The 23,630-nt window shown below is 43.5% G+C and overlaps 1 protein-coding gene across 6 annotated transcripts in view; it reads left to right on the top strand.

Annotated features, from left to right (window-relative positions):
* lepr (leptin receptor) overlaps positions 1-23,630 on the top strand; it is a 165,123-nt gene that overhangs the window by 71,639 nt on the left and 69,854 nt on the right. For all 6 annotated transcript variants that reach the window (XM_068037296.1, XM_068037298.1, XM_068037297.1 and 3 more), the window contains one exon: positions 2,655-2,796. In XM_068037296.1, coding sequence (XP_067893397.1) covers positions 2,655-2,796 — 142 coding nt within the window. The remainder of the gene's footprint in view (positions 1-2,654; positions 2,797-23,630) is intronic.

The following is a 23,630-nucleotide window of genomic DNA, read 5'->3' as shown; positions in this document are numbered from 1 at the left end:
TGGTGAATCCTTGTTCACTGCTTTCCAATTATAAGGCACGGAAATGAGCACAAACACGCTTTCTTAGGTTTAAAGAAGAAAAGTGATATTTATTAAAACTTAAACTCTAATTCAGTTAACGCCTACGGATACACACCACGCCCCACGCTAGCATGCATACACGATATGCACATGCAAGTAGAGACAGAAAAGAGCAGAAGAAAAGATAAAGTGGAACAGTTTGAGGCAATCTCTGAAGAGGGTTTTTTTGTTACTGTGCTTCGAGCTCACTGTAGTCCTTTGATTGTAGGCAGATCTTGCTTTTTGTTGGGGCCCAGTATTTTTCTTAACCCTTGTTCACTGTGGGAGACTTTTCTCTCTTGGGGTTCATGTGTCTTCAATGGATTCCGAAGCCAGTGAGAAACAGATGGAAGCAGACAGGAGAGGCTGCATGAGCCAGCCACGAGAGGTCTTTTCAGTCCAGGAGAAAACAGCTTTCTGAGTTCAAATTCTCTATGGCCAATTTAAAACTCCCAGTTCAACACTCTGGAACAGCCAGTTAGTCATGTGACTAAACTGGTCTGACCACGTCCTCTGTGTATTGGTGAGCAGGGGTTGGTTCCTTTGTTCCAGCACTGTCTGCTAGTATGCGAAGATGTCTTTCTGGTGAGGAGCCTTGCAATTCCTTGTGATAGGCCCTCTTTCCTTTCCAGCAACAATTTGAAGTTTAATATCCAAGTGGTGAAATTAATGTGCCTCATTCTTGGCAGGTAGGGGCCTGCATGACAAGATGAAAATATAAAATGAATATATGACCTTAAGCTCTAAAAGCCTTTAGATTGCAGGGGAAAGGAAGTTGAAGGAAGCAGGGAGTTTCAGTTTTGTAATCCTGAGAAACAATGAGTTAAAGCAGGAGATGATCCACCATTGGGGTTGGGGGGATGGGGGGGAAGAGATTCCCTGTAATAAAATTGTAAACTTGTTATTTGTAAATGGCTTTATGATTTTATTAAACAATACAGAAATGTTCTCATAGTGAGAGACAGGGAAGAAGAGCATGCAGGATTTCACTTTTGGAGAGTAGGAGGAAAACAGTGACAAAAGTTCAAAGAGTCAAGCCAAGGATTATTCAGTTCTCAGAAAGCCATACAGCACCAATATCTAGAGAAGTTCATGTAGCACATCTAGCATCCCTACTGGGAACATATTGGGGGTAACTTTCAACTTAACATTGGAACGTAAAACTGATGTTGCTGGTCAGCTACCTGTTATGGAATCTGTCCAAATTTACCTTTCCATTGAAATCTCTCCAGTGGTGAAAATAACCCCCACCATCTCCATCAAGGCCATTTCCCAATGGTCCAAGTGAAGTTATCACAAAAATACAAGGATCAGGCAGCATTTAGAATAAAACTGGAATCTATTCCTTTATATAGCTCTGCCATTAGAAGGACCTATTGAGTAACAATAGCATTGCCACATCTGTTTGTCATTTTTTCCCTCAGCTCCCAATTTTCTCTACTGACGTGCAGATCCATTAGTGCTGTCAGCCCTCTCATATCTCACCCAAGTGACGATTCTTCACAAAATTTGATTATAGAGGTATCACAACTGAGCTCGAGACTGTCTTCATCCAATATTCACGTGTGAATATTCCAGCATAAACCACTGGATGCGGATCAGGAGCTGGAACCCCAAGTGATTATTTTTCCCATCTATAAACCAGAGGTGTTGAATCCAGTTAAAACAAACCCTACCACAGCCTAGCTGAGCTCAATTAACTTTGCAAAGACTGTTGATTACACCTGGTATCTTGCTGGTTTATAAAGCTGAATACCACACTGGACCATGTAATTACCCATGAGAAGATGGGAGATGCAGCTTTTAATTTTTAAGTGTATGAAAGAAAATTGTTTCCAATCTATGTGGTATCAATAGTGGTTTATTTCCTTTGATTCTAGGCCTGCAATTAAATTTGGATCTTAAGCTTGCTTTGGCTTTGTTATTGCGTTAATTACAATGAGAGCTTTCCTACCGCGAATCAAAGTCTACAGCATGGCTTGGACATTCTGTCAAAAACTTTAATAGTCTTTTCTCTGCACAATTCTTTGGGAATATTTGGATCATCCTTGGAACTTGTTTTGCTGTTTTCTCGTGCTCTTGTTTTTACATCCTAAATACTATAAATAGGTTGCAGCCATTTTTCTGGAAAGGTGGAGAGTAAAAAAGATAGTAATTAACATATTTTAGAACACATCCCTATCCCATTACAATTTATTTCTCAATGGCTTCATGATGGTTTTGGTGAACAGGCATTGCTCCCTTTGATCAGGAAGCTATAAACTTTCAGTATGAGCCTTTAGCAGAAATGCTTACTTATTGAAATCTTTTTACTAGATTAAATGTAGTCTTCACTATGCTACCAATTTGCTTTAAGAGTGCATTACCTCTGTTTGGGGAGTCCTGTTGCATTTTTCTTGTGACTTTTACACTTTCATTTTGCATTATATTGCCTAAATGTGGGTTCCATACATGGTAAAGTGCTCCATGACATCATTGCATCTTGTAAAACACATATATGCAAATAATTACAATTCCTAAAATGCCCTTTATTCAAATAAAATGCACTTTAATATCATTTATGATTTTAAGCCATTGTTTATTCTATGTGATAGGTTAAGGATGTCTGGGAAAACTCTTTGATCCTTCGCAATTTGCAGAGTGACCTTTCTTACCTAGTTGTTGTTCGCTGCAAACGTCGCAATGGACCAGGGTTTTGGAGTGACTGGAGCAATCCTATTCAGGTGGATGTACAGGGTAAGCATTGAATAGCTGCAGCAAATAAACAGTGGGCACCACAAACAAGGCAGCATGCAGAATTTTTTTTCTTTTTAATGATGTATTTCTTATAAAACTGATGAAAGTCTAGTCAGGGTTCAAATACATCTTTGGTGTTTATATTTGCCTGACAGTAGAAAGATAAATTTTTAATATTTCACATATGTGCCAATCTTGTATTTTTGCTGATGATGATTCTCCCTCTGTTTGAAGAAGGTTCTAAGTTTCATTCTTAGTTCATAGTGATAGCAACATTATGAATAGATATGGGAAGATGATCTATGATTTTACTAGAAACACTGACCAGAAGGTTTCTACAATCACATTATTTGTAAGGGACTGGAAGTAATCATCCCCACTGATCACTAATCGGTGCTCTTTACCTCAAATTGTAAGTGTGCAACCATCAGATGAGGACAAAGAGGCTTGAATGTGATTCCCTTATTGTTGAATATACCCACTGCTAAGTTGCACATAACTTAGCCCATTGGGTTAAGATTTTAGAGGTTATTGCTGCCCATGGAACTGTACCTCAAGATAAGTAAGCATTTAGAGAACAGAAAAGGAAAAGACTAGTCCCCATTTTTGGGACTCCCTATGGCATACATCAACCCTGACAGGATATGGAGGTAATTTGTTTTCAGACCTCTGCTCTTGTTGGTTTCAACTAACCACCAGGGACTGAGAGATCAGCCATTGGAGTTTCTTATTGTCTGGTAACCCCCTCTCAAGATAAATACATAACTTCTGAGCATTGAAGTTGAGTATGTAGAGGACCACAGGAGCAAAGTTATGTCCTCCCCTTTCGCAAAGCAAAATGGAGCTATAGCACAAAGTGTCTTTGCGTGTTCAGTGCCCCTTTTAAACTAAGTTAAGAATCATATTTGTCAGCTCAGGATTAGCTGCAAAGCCCTTGCAGGCACTCACTGTCAGACCTCACATATGAAGCGTGATTCATTAAGTGAAGTATCAAGTGGATGTTGGCACTTGTTACACTACATAATTAAGCATCTTCAGGAGAAGAGGGAAAATCTGGGGGCAGTAGGAATTGGCTTTAATTATTGTAATTGATTTTGATATGCTGGTCTCAGTATTTGCGTATTCAAAAATTTTTGTTTTAAACACAATTTGCTAAACACATCATTGGTGGAGCTGATTCAGAGGAATTCCAGAGGTTGACAGTGAGAGCAGTTGATTTAGGATGCATCAAATCAGTAGGTATATTTATTCAATTCACTCTCGCTGTCTGATTCAGTAACAGCTTCCACCTGATGAAGTAATCAAGAGATGCTACTTCAGCTAAAATGTTAAATAAATGAATGCAAGTACACAGAAAGATGTCAACGTTTCAGAAATCTTTTCTTTGGGCATTGTTACGGCCAAATGAGGAGGGGCTCATAGTTGCCCCTCTTGCCCTTCCTTTTATTTGACCGCGACAGGGTTTATTCCTTTTAAACTGTGGTTGCACTTACCACTTCTGTGAGTGTTTTACCCTTTTCCTTTACTGTGATCTTTAAGGAGTCAATCGGACAGGTTTTCTTGAGTTTAAACAACAGAGGTAAGTTTATTAAACTTAGCACTGAAACCCCGATTTAAAAATAATAAAAACACTACACATTCACTCAAACATTCACACGAGAATCATACACACACAAATAGATTACAAAGTGGAAAGTCGGTTTTTGATTGGATTAAAGTCCAGAATAAATCAAAGTTAAATACACGGTTTGAGGTTGGATGATTTGGTGATTGTCCGGCTGGAGTTGTACTCTTGAAGTCCTTGGTTGGTCAAAGTGCACTTTGTGGTTGGCCTGCTTTGCTCAGGGTTATCTTGAAGGCAGAATTGTAGTTGGCTCTCTTTCCCCTGGTCTCTGGCTGTAGCAGTTTGTAGGCTTGGAAGGTCCACAGTCACAGACGGTTTTCAAACTTGATGTTTTCTGGGGGAGAGAGAAAAAGAGAAAGAAAGGAAGGCCCACAGCTTTCTCTGCTGCTGCAATTTCAGTTTCTGTCAGTGTAACAAAACTCCCAGTTTTTCAGAGATGGACAGATGGTCACATGGTTCTCTCAATCCCCTTTGTTTTTAATGAGGTCCAAAGTCTAAAACCCAAAACCTCTCTTCAGTGGGGTTGTCAGTGTTCATCTCCTGGAGGGATGTCTCCACTTATGAATGCCTCAAGATAGCTTTGATTGTCTCGCTAACAAGGATGATCTGCATAATCTACTCAGTTAGCCAAAGCATTGATATGGCTGGGCTTCTTGTTAGACATTTGTCTCTAGTTCAGTCTCCTGATATTTCAGATGCAAATTGCAGTGGCCATCTTGGCTGCTAATTCTTTTTTACAGTTAACTGCAGGATTTTTTCCATTAAAAGTTTAATGTAAATTTCCAACTGATGAAATTAATATTTCTCATTTTTATACATATATAAAGAGCAAGAGGGTAACCAGGGAAAGGGTTGGCCCACTCAAGGACAGAGATGGGAATCTATGTGTGCAGCCAGAGGAAATGGGCGAGGTGCTAAATGAGTACTTTGCATCAGTATTCACCAAAGAGAAGTACTTGGTGGATGATGAGCCTCGGGAAGGGAGTGCAGATAGTCTCAGTCATCTCATTATCAAAAAGGAGGAGGTGTTGGGTGTCTTGCAAAACATTAAGGTAGATAAGTCCCCAGGGCCTGATGGGATCCACCCTAGAATACTGAGGGAGGCAAGGGAAGAAATTGCTGCGGCCTTGACAGAAATCTTTGCATCCTCATTGGCTACAGGTGAGGTCCCAGAGGACTGGAAAATAGCCAATGTTGTTCCTCTGTTTAAGAAAGGTGGCAAGGATAATCCAGGAAATTATAGGCCGGTGAGCCTTACGTCAGTGGTAGGGAAACTATTAGAGAGGATTAAAAGCAAAATACTGCGGATGCTGGAAATCTGAAACAAAAACAAGAAATGCTGGATTCACTCAGCAGGTCTGGCAGCATCTGTGGAAAGAGAAGCAGAGTTAACGTTTCGGGTCAGTGACCCTTCTTCGGAACTGACAAATATTAGAAAAGTCACAGATTATAAACAAGTGAGGTGGGGGTTGGGCAAGAGATAACAAAGGAGAAGGTGCAGATTGGACCAGGCCACATAGCTGACCAAAAGGTCACGGAGCAAAGGCAAACAATATGTTAATGGTGTGTTGAAAGACAAAGCATTAGTACAGATTAGGTGTGAATTCACACCTAATCTGTACTAATGCTTTGTCTTTCAACACACCATTAACATATTGTTTGCCTTTGCTCCGTGACCTTTTGGTCAGCTATGTGGCCTGGTCCAATCTGCACCTTCTCCTTTGTTATCTCTTGCCCAACCCCCACCTCACTTGTTTATAATCTGTGACTTTTCTAATATTTGTCAGTTCCGAAGAAGGGTCACTGACCCGAAACGTTAACTCTGCTTCTCTTTCCACAGATGCTGCCAGACCTGCTGAGTGAATCCAGCATTTCTTGTTTTTGTATTAGAGAGGATTATTCGGGACAGGATTTACTCCCATTTGGAAACAAATGAACTTATTAGCGAGAGGCAGCATGGTTTTGTGAAGGGGAATTCATGTCTCACTAACTTGATTGAGTTTTTTGAGGAAGTGACGAAGATGATTTATGAAGGAAGGGCAGTGGATGTTGTCTATATGGACTTCAGTGAAGTGTTTGACAAGGTCCCTTTGGCAGACTGGTACAAAAGGTGAAGTCACACAGGATCAGAAGTGAGCTGGCAAGATGGATACAGAACTGGCTCGGTCATAGAAGACAGAGGGTAGCAGTGGAAGGGTGCTTTTCTGAATGGAGGGCTGTGACTAGTGGTGTTCCACAGGGATCAGTGCTGGGACCTTTGCTGTTTGTAGTATATATAAATGATTTGGAGGAAAATGTAGCTGGTCTGATTAGTAAGTTTGCAGACGACACAAAGGTTGGTGGAGTTGCGGACAGTGATGAGGATTGTCAGAGGATACAGCAGGATATAGATCGGTTGGAGACTTGGGCGGAGAAATGGCAGATGGAGTTTAATCCGGACAAATGTGAGGTAATGCATTTTGGAAGGTCTAATGCAGGTGGGAAGTACACAGTAAATGGCAGAACCCTTAGGAGTATTGACAGGCAGAGAGATCTGGGCGTACAGGTCCACAGGTCACTGAAAGTGGCAACGCAGGTGGATAAGGTAGTCAAGAAGGCATACGGCATGCTTGTCTTCATCGGTCGGGGCATAGAGTATAAAAATTGGCAAGTCATGTTGCAGCTGTACAGAACCTTAGTTAGGCCACACTTAGAATATTGCGTGCAGTTCTGGTCGCCAAACTACCAGAAGGACGTGAAGGCTTTGAAGAGGGTACAGAGGAGGTTTACCAGGATGTTGCCTGGTCTGGAGGGCATTAGCTATGAGGAGAGGTTGGAAAAACCCGGATTGTTTTCACTGGAACGACGGAGGTGGAGGGGCGACTGATAGAGGTTTACAAAGTTATGAGCGGCATGGACAGAGTGGATAGTCAGAAGCTTTTTCCCAGGGTGGAAGAGTCAGTTACTGGGGGACATAGGTTTAAGGTGCGAGGGGCAAAGTTTAGAGGGGATGTGCGAGGCAAGTTTTTTACACAGAGGGTGGTGAGTCCTTGGAACTTGCTGCCAGGGGAGGTGGTGGAAGCAGATACGCTAGCGATGTTTAAGAGACATTTTGACAAATACATGAATAGGAAAGGAATAGAGGGATATGGTCCCCGGAAGTGCAGAAGGTGTTAGTTTAGGCAGGCATCAAGATCGGCGCAGGCTTGGAGGGCCGAATGGCCTGTTTCTGTGCTGCACTGTTCTTTGTTCTTTGTTCTCATTTGGCATATGGCGTTTTCATGAGAGGCATTCAGAAAAGCCATGCAAACTTTATCACAATGACATCACATGGAAGCAAAATTATGGGGGCATAATTCAATAGCCCCTGAAAACAGATGCGGGCTATATTTCTAGTTAAGTTGTAATAAAAACCCACATTTTATTTGAATATTACTTGTAGTACTGTGAATCATGGAATAGTTCCCATACCAAAGGAACAAGTAATATTATATGGTGGCAGCGGTGGGATTTTATGCAGTCATCTCTTGAGGGCTAAATTCAGTTACCACAAGTCTAAACAAATCCTGAAATTGCCATCTTTCTTCACGCTGGTAATGGAGCTGCACCAATTGGAATGCTGATGCTCTCAGTGGATTACTCCATTGCTCTCCATCTCATCCAGCTCCACTTTACGTTTCTCTTGAATGTGCATCTGCATTTACCTCGCACGTAGATGGTAGGAACTGCATCCTCCCTCACATGCAACATGGCATCACCCTTGAAATCACCGATTGCATCAAACTGTCAGGGTAAAGTCGTTTCAGGTCTCTAACCGACACAATGCACTTCGTGTTGCAACCTTTCGTACCTTTCGACACAGTGCTGACCTCATGTATTGTAATGATTCATAAATTTTGGCATACTGTATGTCCTGCAACAGGTAGTCCAGTTGTGTCCAGAGTATAAAACACTTGTGGTAGCCATTCGGAGCTCCCATACTGCATTGTTGCAATGCACTTGATTGGAGAACCATTGCAGGCAGTCAGCCTAAGCCAAAAAGAGAGGTATGAGCTCAATAGTGCCACTGGCAGTCCACAGCACAGTGAGAAAGCCTGGTTGTGGCAGCTGCCAGTACTGCAAGGTGCAGATGGCCACAGAGAAAAAAACTGCATTGTTTACAAAAAAAATGTGTAAACAAAGATTTGCTGTCACTGTTTTAAAAAAAAAACTGTAGTCTCACTCATAAAGGGGCAAGAGTTGATGTTTGGAAGGCAGGCAAAAGTTACCCTGCCTAGTCACCATCTCTTTAGGTTTTCTACAGTAAAGGATATACTTCTGTCTCAACAAGGGAAGATGAAGGCATCGTATGACAGACAGAAAGGACTGGAATTAGTTCAATCGCAAGTATGATAGGAGGTCAGACTCCTTAATCACGCGTCGGGAACTTGGTATCCTGCAGAGGTTGCTAGGATATACGACCAGCCCAGATCATTCGAGGTACAGACACCAATGGTGTGATTCTCAGACAGAACTGAAGTCAGCTCGGAGAGCTATATGACAACATTACATGTGGCAGCCCTGTGATCATGGGCATGTTCAAAGGCAAAATCTTAAGATGAACATACAGAGGCTACGAGCACAGAGGGAGAACATGCTAACCAGAGTTCCGAGTCACCAGAGTCTCAGAGGAGTCATCAAGATGAGCTCAGCTCTGGGAAGAGGTTTACAATAACAAGATAAGGATGAATAAGCAAATCTCTGCTCCATTTTAGAGAGTGTTAAACTTACGTACTTGCAAATAGCATTGTTTTAATCATGTATAGTTAGTCAGACTGGCAACATCATTGTATATTGTACATATGTTTTCATCTTTAGGAAAAAAGGGGATTTTGTAGGATGACTTTAAAAGCGGACGACCTGTAAGTGAAGGTTACTGGAGGAAATTGCAGGCAAATGTTGGTGTAGCCTGACAGAATGAGATGTTTTCAGATGTGGCTCCTGAGTAGCCGTGTGTGTGTATTTCTAGCTAAGTTATAATAAAAACCCACATATTCTTTGGGTATTACTTGTAGTCCTGTGAAACTTGCATAAACCAAAGAAACAAGTAATATTACACATTCTGATGTTGGCAGTATGCAAACTTCATGCCTGCTAATTTAAATGATAGAAGTATGCAGTCCAACGCTAAATGCACTGTCGAATGGCTGCACATCTCAGCAAGGGACCCAAGTTCATGTGACGCTAGCGCCACTTAAGGCCAAACTGCGGCTCTTAAAGGGAAGTTGTATTCTGAGTGCAGCAGGTACTGTGAGTGGCTGGAGAGGGGTGTCTTCCCTGCAAGAAGAATGAATATGGCATTATAGGGCAGGCAGCATGCTCCAAGGTTCTCTGACACAGCTGTGGAATCTTGGTGCCTGAGGTAGACAGGAGAGAGGTCATCTATCTAAAGTAAGCCAGGCGGCCATCCAGGCAAACTTTGTGAAGGTAGTGGGGCCAGATAGCCATTGCTGTCAGTGCAAGCAATGTAGCTCCAAGGACCTGGATGCAGTGCATGAAGAAGTTTAATGACCTCATGCAGTGAGTTCATCCTCAAATGCCACATCCTTACAACTGAACCTTTAGCTTCACATCCTACTCAATTCACCACAATCCCTTTACTAAACTACCAACATTCTGTGTCAGTTGTGAGCCATACCTCACATTCACTGCTTAGCCTCACAGCTTGCACGCATTGCCAGCTATTCTACCATGACAGGCACATCACCCAAACACAGTGCATCATGCTTACTGACACACTTCCCTCTTGCTTGCAGGACAAGGTAGCGCACAAATGCAGGCAGCAGGAATTAAGTGGCAGAGGATAGGTATGGTTGCATGTCCTCACTCCGATGGAGGAGATGGTGCTCGCCATCATTGGGGGCGGCTATGACTGAGGCCATGGCCGGTGGCGGAGCTGAAGCCATTCATGATGATGGTATGCTCATGCGTATAATCCTTCTTCTCACATCCCACTTCCTCCTCATCCCATAGTCCCTTCTGATTTACAAGCTGCACATGGTGTAAGCATGCACCTCTTGCTTTCTCCCCTCCCCTCACTGCAACCTAATTTTGTACCTTTCTCCTTTCACATACACAAGAACTACAACCTGGCCAGTGGTGTAGGAACAAAAAGTGGTAGAGGCAGAGGAGACTGATGATAAAGAAACACCATCAATTGCAATGACACTTGCAGCCACCAACTCGGATACCGACACTGCAAGAGGCTAGTTTAGAGGTGGGATCTTCACATAGTGAGACACTGGACACGGGTGACCTGCAGCCAGGGCAGATGGAAAGGGTAGCGTAGGTGCCAGCTCACCAGAGGGTGTGGTCACACATGAATTCTGCTGCACAGGACTCAGATGAAGATTTCAATAGGACAGCGTACAGAAAAAGGCAGATGGCATGCACACAGAAATGATGCATTGGCCAAAAAGCCTGTGGTCACTGTCTGGAGCACCAACCTTGTATGGCTTTGTGCAGAGTTTGTAGCCCATCTTTACCAGCGTGAAAGTGGTGGCCAATTCTATTACCACACTTGTGGACCCAACAATGATGCAGCGTCAGATGGTTGACCTTTTAGCTTCCACTGCAGTACAAGCAGAAGCCATCCACCCAACATCTGAGTGCTTCAATAGAAGGTCAGACTGAGGTCACACAACCTCAACTTGCTGCTATCCAGCTCAGCCTACTGCTGTGAATCTTCTTTGGCCTCCTTATCTCGAGAGACAATGGGCAAGCACCTGGAGGTGGTCAGTGGTGTGTGGAGCAGCGCCTGGAGTGGCTATAAAGGCCAATTCTAGAGGGACAGGCTCTTCCACAGGTGCTGCAGAAAAATTTGTTTGTCGGGGCTGTTACACAGTTGACTCTCCCCTTGTGCCTCTGTCTTTTTTCCTGCCAACTGCTAAGTCTCTTTGACTCGCCACACTTTAGCCCCACCTTTATGGCTGCCCGCCAGCTGTGAATACTAGTGTTCAAAGGGACTTGCAGGGTCTCACAGCAGTTCAGCAGTCTGTGCTCCAGCAGATTACTAGGATTGCTGAGGCACAGCCCTAGAGGGGTGGCAGTGGTTCCACCTGCTGCCCTTTCTCATGGTGACAGCATTCATCTTTCCACCACTCATGCACTTGCTGTTGTCTGGCACTCAGCCAGCCCAGACTGCTGCCACCCATGCCGAAATGATGCTGTTCAAAGGCAGGGCTTCTAGGGCCTGAGCTGCATGAGGTCGCTCTGCAAGGCTTTCTGCAGTCTCTTCCACTGAACACAAGAACATAGGAGCAGGAGTAGGCCATTCAGCCCATTGAACCTGCTCTGCCATTCAATACGATCATGGCTGATCATCTACTTCAATGCCGTTTCCCCACCATATCCCCATATCCCTTTATATCATTGGTATTTAGAAATCTGTTAATCTCTACTCTAAACATACTCAATGACTGAGCTTCCACAGCCCTCTGGGGTAGAGAATTCCTAAGATTCACAACCTTCTGAGTAAAGAAATTTCTCCTCATCTCTGTCCTAAGTGGCTTCCCCCTTATTTTGATTCGAGACTCCCCAACCAGGGGAAACAATTTACCTGCATCTACCCTGTCTATCCTTTAAGTATTTTGTAGGTTTCAATGAGATCACCTCACATTCTTCGAAACTCTAGAGAATACAGGCCCCATTTCCCCAATTTCTCTTCATATGACAGTCCCGCCATCCCAGGAACAAGTCTGGTGAACCTTCGTTGCACTCCCTCTATGGCAATAATATCCTTCCTAAGGTAAGGGGACCAAAACTGCACACAGTACTCCAGCTTCGGTCTGACCAAGGTTCTATACAATTGAAGCAAGACTTCACTACTCCTGTACTCAAATCCTCTTGAGATAAAGGCTAGCATACCACTAGCCTTCTTAATTGCTTGCTGCACCTGCAAGTCAGCTTTCAGTGAATTATTGATGAGGACACCCAGGTCCCTTTGTACAGCTACACTTTCTTATCTCTTGCCATTTAAGAAATACTCTGCATATCTGTTCCTTCTACCAAAATGGATAACCTCACATTTTTCCACATTATATTCCATCTGCCATGTTCTTGCCCACTCACTAAGTCTGTCCAAATCCTCTTGAAGCCACTTTGCATCTTCCTCGCAACACACATTGTCACTGAGTTCTGTGTCGTCCGCAAACTTGGAAATATTACATTTGGTCCTTACACCCAAATCATTGATATATATTGTGAACAGCAGGGGCCCAAGTACTCATCCTTGCGGTACCCCACTAGTCACAGCCTGCCAATGTGAGAATGACCCATTTATTCCTACTCTTTGTTTTCTGCCTGTTAACCAATCCTTAATAGGATTGCCAGGATATTACCTCCTATTCCATGTGCTTTAATTTTGCAAACCAAACTCCTGTGGGGGACTTTATCAAAAGCCCTCTGAAGATCCACGTATACAATGTCCACTGACTCCCCTTTATCAATTCTGTCAGTAACATCCTCAAAAAGCTCCCCAAGTGTCAATTTATCACATCCTTTCGAATAGATTCTAACATTTTTACTATTATAAATGTAAGGCTAACAGAATCACAAACTCACAGAATCGTTACAGTGCAGAGGAGGCCATTCAGCCCATCGTGTCCGCACTGGCTCACTGAAAGAGCAATTCCCGCAGTTCCATTCCCCTGCCTTCTCCCCATAACCCTGCACATTCTTCCTTTTCATATAACTGTCTAATTCCCTTCTGAATGCTTCAATTAAGCCTGCCTCCAACACATTCTCAGGCAGTGCATTCCAGATCTTAACCACTCACTGTGTGAAAAAGTTTTTCTTCATGTCACTTTTGCTTCTCTGACCAAATACTTTAAATCTATGCTGTCTCGTTCTTGACCCTGTTTTCTCTCTCCCTCCCTTCTTAAATAGTGGGGTGACATTTGCTACTTTCCAATCTGCAGGAATCATTCCAGAATCTATAGAATTTTGAAAGATGATCACCAATGCACCCACTATCTCCATAGCTACCTCTTTCAACACTCTGGGACCTTCAACCCCATTAATTTCTCCAATGCATGCTTCTTACTAATACTAATTTCCTTCAATTCCTCATTCTCCCTAGTCCCTTAGATCTCTAATTCTGGGAGATTCCTTGTATCTTCCTCAGTGAAGACAGACACAAAGTAATCATTTAGCTTCACTGCCATTTCTGTATTCTCCATTATAAATTCTCCTGACTCTGCCTGTAATGGACCCACATTTGTCTTAGCCAAACGTTTCCTTTTTATGTACCTATAGAAGCTTTTACAGTCCATTTTTATGTTTTTTGCTAGTTTACATTCATATTCTATTTTCCCTTTCTTTATCAGTTTCTTTGCTGTATTCTAAAATCCTCCCAATCCTCAGGATTACTACTATTTCTGGCAACTTTATAGGCCTTTTCTTTTAATCTTATACAATCCTTAACTTCTTTTGTTAGCCATGGTTGACTGCCTTTACTTTTGGGATTTATGTGCCTTGAAGGAATATATAGTTGCTGTAAACTATGTAATAATCCTTTGAAGACTATCCATCGTCTATGCACTGTCATACCTTTTAATGTATTTTCCCAATCCACCTCAGCCAATTTGCCCCTCATACCTACGTAATTTCCTTTGTTCAAATTTAATACCCTGGCTTCAGATTGAACTACCTCACTTTCCAACATAATGTAAAATTCTACCATATTAAGGTCACTCATCCCTAAAGGTTCTTTTACAAGATTATTAATTATTCCTTTCTCATTACATAATACTAGATCTAAAATAGCCTGTTCTCTAATCAGTTCCTCAACATACTGCTCTAGAAAATCATCCCTAACATATTCCAGAAACTCATCCTCCACAGCATTAGTGCTCATTAGGTTTACCCGGTCTATGTGCAGATTGAAGTCACCCATAATTACTGCATTACCCATGCTACATGCTTCTCTAATTTCCTGATTAATACCATGCCCCACACTACCACTACTGTTTGGTGGCCGATTACAGCTCCTGCCAATGTTTACTGCCCCTTGTTGTTTGCTTAGCCCCACCCAAACAGATTCCACATTTTCTTCTTCTGATCTGAGATCCTCCCTTACTAATTTACTGATCCCATCCCTTGTTATCAGTGCAACACCACCTCCTTTTCCTTTTTTCCTGTCCTTCCTAAATGTTGAATATCCTTGAATATTCAGTTCCCAGTCTACTGGTCGCCCAGTAGCCACGTCTCCATAATGGCAATTAGATCATACCCATTTACCTCTATTTGTGCCTTCAAATCATGAACCTTGTTGTGAATGTTGCATGCATTCAGGTAGAGTGTCCTTAACCTTGTCTCCTTGACATTATTCTGCATTCTAAATCTAGTTGATGCTTGGCTTTGTTTTGACTGCCTTCTAATGTCACTTGCTACTTTTCTACCTCCTGTTACCAGCTTTACTTCCTTCCAATTTGAGCTACCCCTCAGGTTCCCATCCCCCTCACAAGCTAGTTTAAACCCTCCCTAACAGCACTAGCAAATCTTTCTGCAAGGATATTAGTTCTGGTCCTTTTAAGGTGTAGCCCATCCATTTTGTACAGGTCCCACCTGCCCCAGAACTGGTCCCAATGCCTCAGAAATCTGATGCCCTCCCTCCTACACCAATTCTCCAGGCATGTGTTCAATGGATTAATCCTTTTATTCCTATGCTTAGTTGCACGTGGCATTGGGAGTAATCCTGAGATTACTGCTCTTGAGGTCCTGCTTTTTAATCTCCTCACTCCCTAAAATCTGCTTTCAGGACCTCATCCCTCTTCCTACCAAATGTGGACTGCGAAGTCTGGCTGTTCACCCTCCTCCAGAAGGATGTCCTGCAGCCGCTCCCTGACATCCTTGACCCTGGCACCAGGATGGCAACGCACCATCCTGGAGTCACGTTTTCTGCCGCGGAAATGCCTGTTCAATCCCCCATCGCTATTGCTCTTCCACTCTTCATCCTCCCCTCCTGTGCAGCTGCGGCACCAGTGGTGCCATGGACTTTGCTTTGGCTGCACTCCTCTGAGGAACAATCGACCTCACCAGTATCCAAAATGGAAAACCAATTAGCAAGTGAGATAGACTCATGATTCCTGCACTGCCTGCCTGGTTCTCTTAGACTACCTGGCGGTTACCCATTCCCTTTCTGCCTGCATGCTCCTAACCTGCGGTGTGACCACCTCCCTAAATGTGCTATCCACATAGCCCTCTGCTTCATGGATGCACAACAGCGACTCCAGCTGCCGCTCAAGTTCCGAAACCCGGAGCTCAAGTTTTTGCAGCCGGTGATACTCCTTGCAGATGTGTTCGTCTCGGACACGTAGTGCCTCCATGATTTCCCACATACTGCAGGATGTACATTCCACTTGGCCGAGCTGACCTGCCATACCATAACTTTAAAAACTATTTATTACAATTAGAAGTAGAATAACTTACCAATTACTCACCAGTCAGTTTCTTCTCCTGTACCGAAGAGGGAGGCAACTACTGGAGGCTGAAAAAAGGTAGAACAAGAAAGAAAGGAGCCCCTCCCTCACACAGCAGACTCCCACTTTGCACTCTGTGCACTCAAAGCAGTTCTCTGTGCAGACAAATTTATTTTCTCTCAATTTATAGTTACCCTCCTTACCAAACTCCCTCACTTACCAAACTCCCTACTTCACACTCTGTGCCCTCCAGCAGCACTCAGTGCAGAGAAGAAGCAGTGACAGTCCCTGAATTTATGTTCCTGGAAAACAATGCTGTGTCAGCTCTGCTAGAGCTCAGAAACCAGTTTAAGCGAGCTACCTAATTAGCTACAGCTACTCTCAGAGAGCTTGTATATCCCTATTTAAAACTGTAAGAAACCCAACTTACCTCTTAACTTAAACAGTAATTTCAATTAATTGCTAAGTGTAAACAAAACAAAAAATAGACTTCAGAGAGAGTAACTCGTAAAATTCACTCACTTATCAAACTCCCTTCTTCACACTCTGTGCCCTCCAGCAGCACAGTGAAAGTCAGCAGCCTTCCACCAGCCTTGCTGTAGCCATTGGAGTAGCACTGTATAGGAGCATTAGGCCATGGAAAGGCCTCCTCCTTTTCAGCTTCTCCCTGTACAGCAGTTTACAATGGCTGTGCCTTCATGGTAGCAAGGTAGTGCAGGATAAGCAGACCATGACAAATCATGACACACATTCTGAAGAGTGTTGCAGGTCCCCTCCCAAGCAGACCAGGCAGTGGAAGCATTGCTTAAGCACCCGAGTTGTCTGCTCAATGACATGTCGTGTGGCAGCATGGCTCCTGTTATTTGCATAGAGCCAACATGTATGTGGGTTATGCACTAGAGTCATGAGCCATGAGCCATATGGTCAGCAGATAACCCTTGTCGCCCAGTAAAATGCTGATGGTACAATAGACTGGTGCAGAATAGAGGCATGACTGTTGGCCATTGACCTGCTTGATGCCCTAAATATGGTCCCACACCAGCTGCACATTGTGGGAGTGGGGCACTTTGAGGTTGGAGTGCATCTCTGAACTGAGATGTCAAAGAACAAAGAACAACGAACAGTACAGCACAGGAACAGGCCATTTGGCCCTCCAAGCCTGTGCCGATCTTGATGCCTGCCAAAACTAAAATTTACTGCACTTCCGAGGTCCATATCCCTCTATTCCCATCCTATTCATGTATTTGTCAAGATGCCTCTTAAACATCACTATCGTACCTGCTTCCACCACCTCCCCCGGCAGCAAGTTCCAGGCACTCACCACCCTCTGTGTAAAGAACTTGTCTCACACAACCCCTATAAACTTTGCCCCTCGCACCTTAAACCTATGTCCCCTAGTAACTGACTCTTCACCCTGAGAAAAAGCTTCTGACTATCCACTCTGTCCATGCCACTCATAACTTTTTAAACCTCAATCATGTCACCCCTCCACCTCTGTCATTCCAGTGAAAACAATCCGAGTTTATCCAGCCTCTCCTCATAGCCAATGCCCTCCAGACCAGGCAACATCCTGGTAAACCTCTTCTGTACTCTCTCCAAAGCCTCCATGTCCTTCTGGTAGTATGGTGACCAGAATTGCACACAATATTCCAAGTGTGGCCTAACTAAAGTTCTGTACAGCTTCAGCATGACTTGCCAATTTTTATACTCTATGCCCCGACCGACGAAGGCAAGCATGCCGTATGCCTTCTTGACTACCTTATCCACCTGTGTTGCCACTTTCAGTGACCTGTCGACCTGTATGCCCAGATCTCTCTGCCTGTCAATACTCCCAAGGGTTCTGCCATTTATTGGATACTTCCCACCTGTATTAGATCCTCCAAAATGCATTACCTATGTGATGCGCCCCATCAGCCTTCTCTCAATCATCAGTAAAGTGATGGAAGGTGTCACCAACAGTGCCATCAAGCAGCACTTGCTTAGCAATAACCTGCTCAGTGATGCTCAGTTTGGGTTCTGCCAGGGCACCTCAGCTCCTGACCTCATTACAGCCTTGCTTCAAACATGGACAAAAGAGCTGAACTCAAAAGGTGAGGTGAGAGTGACTGCCCTTAACATCAAGGCAGCATTTGACCGAGTATGGCATCAAGGAGCCCGAGCAAAACTGAGGTCAATGGGAATCAGGGGGAAAACCCTCCACTGGCTAGAGTCATACCTAGCGCAAATTAAGATGGTTGTGGTTGTTGGAGGTCAATCATCTGAGCTCCAGGACATCACTGCAGGAGTTCCTCAGGGTAGTGTTCTAGGCCCAACCATCTTCAGCTGCTTCATCAATGACCTTCCTTCAATCATAAGGTCAGAAGTGGGGATGTTTGCTGATGATTGCACAATGTTCAGCACCATTCGTGACTCCTCAGATACTGAAGCAGTCCGTGTAGAATTGCAGCAAGACCTGGACAATATCCAGGCTTGGGCTGATCAGTGGCAAGTAACATTCACGCCACACAAGTGCCAGGCAATGACCATCTCCAACAAGAGAGAATCTAACCATCTCCCCTTGACATTCAACGGCATTACCATCGCTGAATCCCCCACTATCAACATCCTAGCGGCTACCATTGACCAGAAACTGAACTGGAGTTTACATATAAATACCATGGCTACAAGAGCAGGTCAGAGGCTAGGAATCCTGAGGTGAGTAACTCACCTCCTGACTCCCCAAAGCCTGTCCACCATCTACAAGGCACAAGTCAGGAGTGTGATGGAATACTCTCCACTTGCCTGGATTGGTGCAGCTCCAACAACACTCAAGAAGCTCGACACCATCCAGGACAAAGCAGCCCGCTTGATTGGCACCCCATCTACAAACATTCACTCCTTCCACCACCGATGCACAGTGGCAGCAGTGTGTACCATCTACAAGATGCACTGCAGCAATGCACCAAGGCTCCTTAGACAGCACCTTCCAAACCCGCGACCTCTACCAACTAGAAGGACAAGGGCAGCAAATACCTGGGAACACCACCAGCTGCAAGTTCCCCTCCAAGTCACACACCATCCTGACTTGGAACTATATCGCCGTTCCTTCACTGTCACTGGGTCAAAATCCTGGAACTCCCTTCCTAACAGCACTGTGGGTATACCTACCCCAAATGGACTGCAGCGGTTCAAGAAGGCAGCTCACCACCACCTTCTCAAGGGCAATTAGGGATGGGCAATAAATGCTCGCCTAGCCAATGACGCCTACATCCCATGAATGAATTTTTAAAAAAACTCACATTTGTCCAGATTAAACTCCATCTGCCATTTCCCCTCCCAAGTCTTCAACCGATCTATATCCTGCTGTATCCTCTGACAATCCTCATCACTGTCCGCAACTCCACCAACCTTTGTGTTGTCTGCAAACTTACTAATCAGACCAGCTACATTTTCCTCCAAATCATTTATATATACTACAAACAGCAAAGATCCCAGCACTGATCCCTGTGGAACACCACTAGTCACAGCCCTCCATTCAGAAAAGTACCCTTCCACTGCTACCCTCTGTCTTCTATGACCAACCAGTTCTGTATCCATCTTGCCAGCTCACTTCTGATCCTGTGTGACTTCACCTTTTGTACCAGTCTGCCATGAGGGACCTTGTCAAAGACTTCACTGAAGTCCATATAGACAACATCCACTGCCCTTCCTTCATCAATCATCTTCGTCACTTCCTCAAAAAACTCAATCAAGTTAGTGAGACATGACCTCCCCTTCACAAAACCATGCTGCCTCTCGCTAATAAGTTCATTTGTTTCCAAATGGGAGTAAATCCTGTCCTGAAGAATCCCCTCTAATAATTTCCCTACCACTGACGTAAGGCTCACCGGCCTATAATTTCCTGGATTATCCTTGCTACCCTTCTTAAACAAAGGAGCAAATTGGCTATTCTCCAGTCCTCTGGGACCTCACCTGTAGCCAATGAGGATACAAAGATTTCTGTCAAGGCCCCAGCAATTTCTTCCCTTGCCTCCCTCAGTATTCTGGGGTAGATCCCATCAGGCCCTGGGGACTTATCTACCTCAATGCTTTGCAAGATGCCCAACACCTCCTTTTTGATAATGACATGACCCAGACTATCTACACTCCCTTCCCTAGACTCATCATCCACCAAGTCCTTCTCTTTGGTGAATACTGATGCAAAGTACTCATTTAGCACCTCACCCATTTCCTCTGGTTCCACACGTAAATTCCCTCCTCTATCCTTGAATGGGCCAACCCTTTCCCTGATTACCCTCTTGCTCTTTATATACGTATAAAAAGCCTTGGGATTCTCCTTAATCCTGTTTGCCGATGACTTTTCATGACCCCTTTTAGCCCTCCTGACTCCTTGCTTAAGTTCCTTCCTACTTTCTTTATATTTCTCAAGGGCTTCATCTGTTCCCAGCCTTCTAGCCCTTATGAATGCTTCCTTTTTCTTTTTGACTAGGCTCATAATATCCCTCGTTATCCAAGGTTCCCGAAATTTGCCAAACTCATCCTTCATCCTCACAGGAACATGCTGGTCCTGGATTCTAATCAACTGACGTTTGAAAGACTCCCACATGTCAGATGTTGATTTACCCTCAAACAGCCGCCCCCAATCTAAATTCCTCAGTACCAATCTCGAGGCAGGCAAGATGATGCTCGGCAATACTTGTTGTCTGACGAGCAGGGGTGCTTCTTTCTGCAATCATCAGTGAGCATTCGATCAATTTCAGCCATCCCGTCATAAGTCCATGAATTCTGAAAAGATTCAGAGTAGAATTCTGAGGAGCAAAAAATTGTCGAATTATAAGGAAAGCCACCATCCACAAGGAGTAAAACCATAGGTTTATTATGGTGCCAGAAATGAACTGATGAACTCATTTTAGGAACATACTGACGAGTTGGAGAAGTGGAGCCAAATACACCTGATTCTTGATTCCACATCATGTCCTTCTGGGGGTATGTTTTTGCAATTGAAAATATCGGGTTGATGGGAAAGTCAGTGGGTGCAAAATTTGATGTCGGATGTTTTCCAACCTCATCAGTGTGAGGATCCCAAGAACAGTACCAAGCTTACTAAGTTTAACAGGCATATAAATTACACGAGGAGCATAGGAATTTCTGTTTAACCCATTCAATAAAGTAGCAATGTCCCACCTGTTCAAAGCATTGCTCACTGCATGTTTTTTCACCTAGATCACAAGCTGACATCTGAAAAGTCAGATTTCCAACCCTAAGGTTACACATGGTAACATTAAATTGATTAACCAGTTCATTTTCTTTTCAAATCGACTGAATTTCAAGAGTCTTAGCCAGAATTGTGATATCAAATTCAACTTGTGTAGGCTGATATATAGAGCCATGTGATAACACAAGTGGTTGAGGCTGAGGTATAGAAATAATACCAAAAGGAAGCAGTACCTTAGACATTATGGATCGGTTATTAGAAATTGTGAGAGAACGACGTCTTCATGAAATGAGCGTGGAAGCCACAGTAGCATTTTTACTGCTATGCTTGATAGGAAGGTCTGGAAACAAATCTTCTGTAATTTGAGACTGAGTGTCAGCACCATATTTAATAATAGTCCATAAAATAGTAACTAAAACGAAAAACAGAAGAATAATCAAGGCTGGAGTAAACAAAAGTACCTCAATCCTTTCTTTACTCGAGAGCAAGTCCCATCACTGAGATACTTTGGTGCTTTGTTCCTTTCCCGCAGTTTCTCCATCTTCTGTTGTTGTGGCTTGACTATCGCTCATTGTGTCGGGTGTGGTTTCCAGTGAAACCAACCTTTGAGGAGCTGCGAAGTCCTCCGTGGGGGAGGAACAGTTATTGATGCAGTTGGTTGTAGTTCAATTAGCGTCGTTTCCGATGCCATCCTCCAGGCTGGGTCCTGAAACACAGTGTGCGACTGCACCTTATACTATTCCTCCATTCCTGTGCTCTTCAGTACAACTCTTCATGTTGTCTACAGAGACAGTTTTCAGAGATTGCTTGCCATTCTGCTGGCTAGCAAATTCTTTGACAGTTCTTTCATTAATAACAGAATGTATTTGAATAGGTTTCTTCCACTTAGGTCTGAAACCAGGTTTCTGTTGCAACATTTTCTCCTGAACCCATTCCCCGGTTACAGATTGCCAAGCTTTGTTAGTTACCTGTTTTTGTCTATTCTTCTCTCTGATCCTCTGATCAATTTTATGAATTTGATCTGTTATTTCTTGTTTCAAATCTAATGGTTGCTGTCAGGTCAAGGAATCAGAAAGCGTAGAGGCAATAAAAGAAACTTGAGTAAGTGGTGTATGCATTTCAATACCATACATTAAATAATACATTGTTCTAGGGAACACTGTCCCTGATGCACCCGTGGGCACATTATTTAGTGATAGCTGCACCTTCGGAATGATGGCGGCCCACTTATTTCCTCTAATTCTCAACAGTTTGGTCAATAGCTTTTTTACTTCCTGGTTTTCATGTTCCACCAGTCCCGCTAACTGCGGATGATGTGGTTTGCTATGCTCTAACCCAATCTCCCAACAGTCTTTGAAAACTTTGGAAACAAAGGCTCCACCTTGATCAGAGTGTAGGATTTTGGGTGCATCAGCTACAGTAATGATGTCAGTAATAGCATTGACAAGTGTGGTTTCCAAAACAGTTTTTGTGGGGACCAGTCAGCAGAAAGAAGTGCAGACATCAACACAAACATGAACATGTTTATACCCCGTTGATGGGGGAAGTGGTCCAACAAAATCAACAAAAAATTCTTCATTGGTTTATTAGACTTCACAGGAGCCAACGGTGGCAGTTTAATAAGTGATGATTTGTTAGTTACATTACATGGCTCACAATTTGCCACATATGTTTTACAGGCTTTAAGCATGCCTGGCCACCAATATATAGTCAGTTTGCAGAATGTTGTTCAGGCACCACTATCTTCGTGAGCTTCTTTTACAAGATGTTTTCGTTTGCAACTCGGGGTTACTTCCTGGACACCCTTGGGCAATTTAACCAGTACAATACCAGTTGAGGTCTCAGAATAGAAGTACTTCAATGGATATTCTTTTGGATTCTCATTCATTGGGTCTAATAGCTGAATCAGTTTCTCATCCTGATTAACTGCCCGTTCTGCCCTAGTGACTACATTAACTATGGCAGGCCCTTCTCGAGGGGGTGTCATGCAGACTGAAAGTTTTACCTGTCCATCTGCAAGACTGTTGCCCTTTGAGTGTACTGAACCAGTGGTATGCCTGGGTACATGAATTACCTGACAATTGCGGTTCTCCTTTCGTAAATGGAGAATATCTTCCCACAATGATTTGTGTTTTATGGGTTTACCTTTATGATTGGTAAAGCCTGTCTGCTCCCAGAACACTAGGTCTTGGTTGTAAGCCCGATTACAATAGTCACTATCTGGACAAATCAATGTGGGCTTAACTGGGTCTGCCTTTTCTAAAGCATACCGTAATGCTGCAGCTTGAGCATAATGTGCTGTCCATTGACCAAGGGGTATGGATAACAATTCCTCCAAATAGAAAAAATAAGAATCCCGAAAGGTACCTATTACTATCCCCACCTCAGCTGGGGATTGTTGGGATGTCCCTTTTTTAATCATCATTGATGACCCATCACAGTAAATAACTGGTGATAATCTGTAAGTGGTTTTAGAGGTATTTGTTTAACTCCCTCCTCGGTATCATCATCTTCCATAACAGGGAAGTGTTCTAAGGCCATGTCAGAGGATAGAAATTTTAAAATAAGTGTAGGATCA

The sequence above is a fragment of the Heterodontus francisci genome, chromosome 8 (genome assembly GCF_036365525.1).
Source record: "Heterodontus francisci isolate sHetFra1 chromosome 8, sHetFra1.hap1, whole genome shotgun sequence".
Lineage (NCBI taxonomy): Eukaryota > Metazoa > Chordata > Chondrichthyes > Heterodontiformes > Heterodontidae > Heterodontus > Heterodontus francisci.
This window is presented reverse-complemented; position numbering and strand designations above follow the sequence as displayed.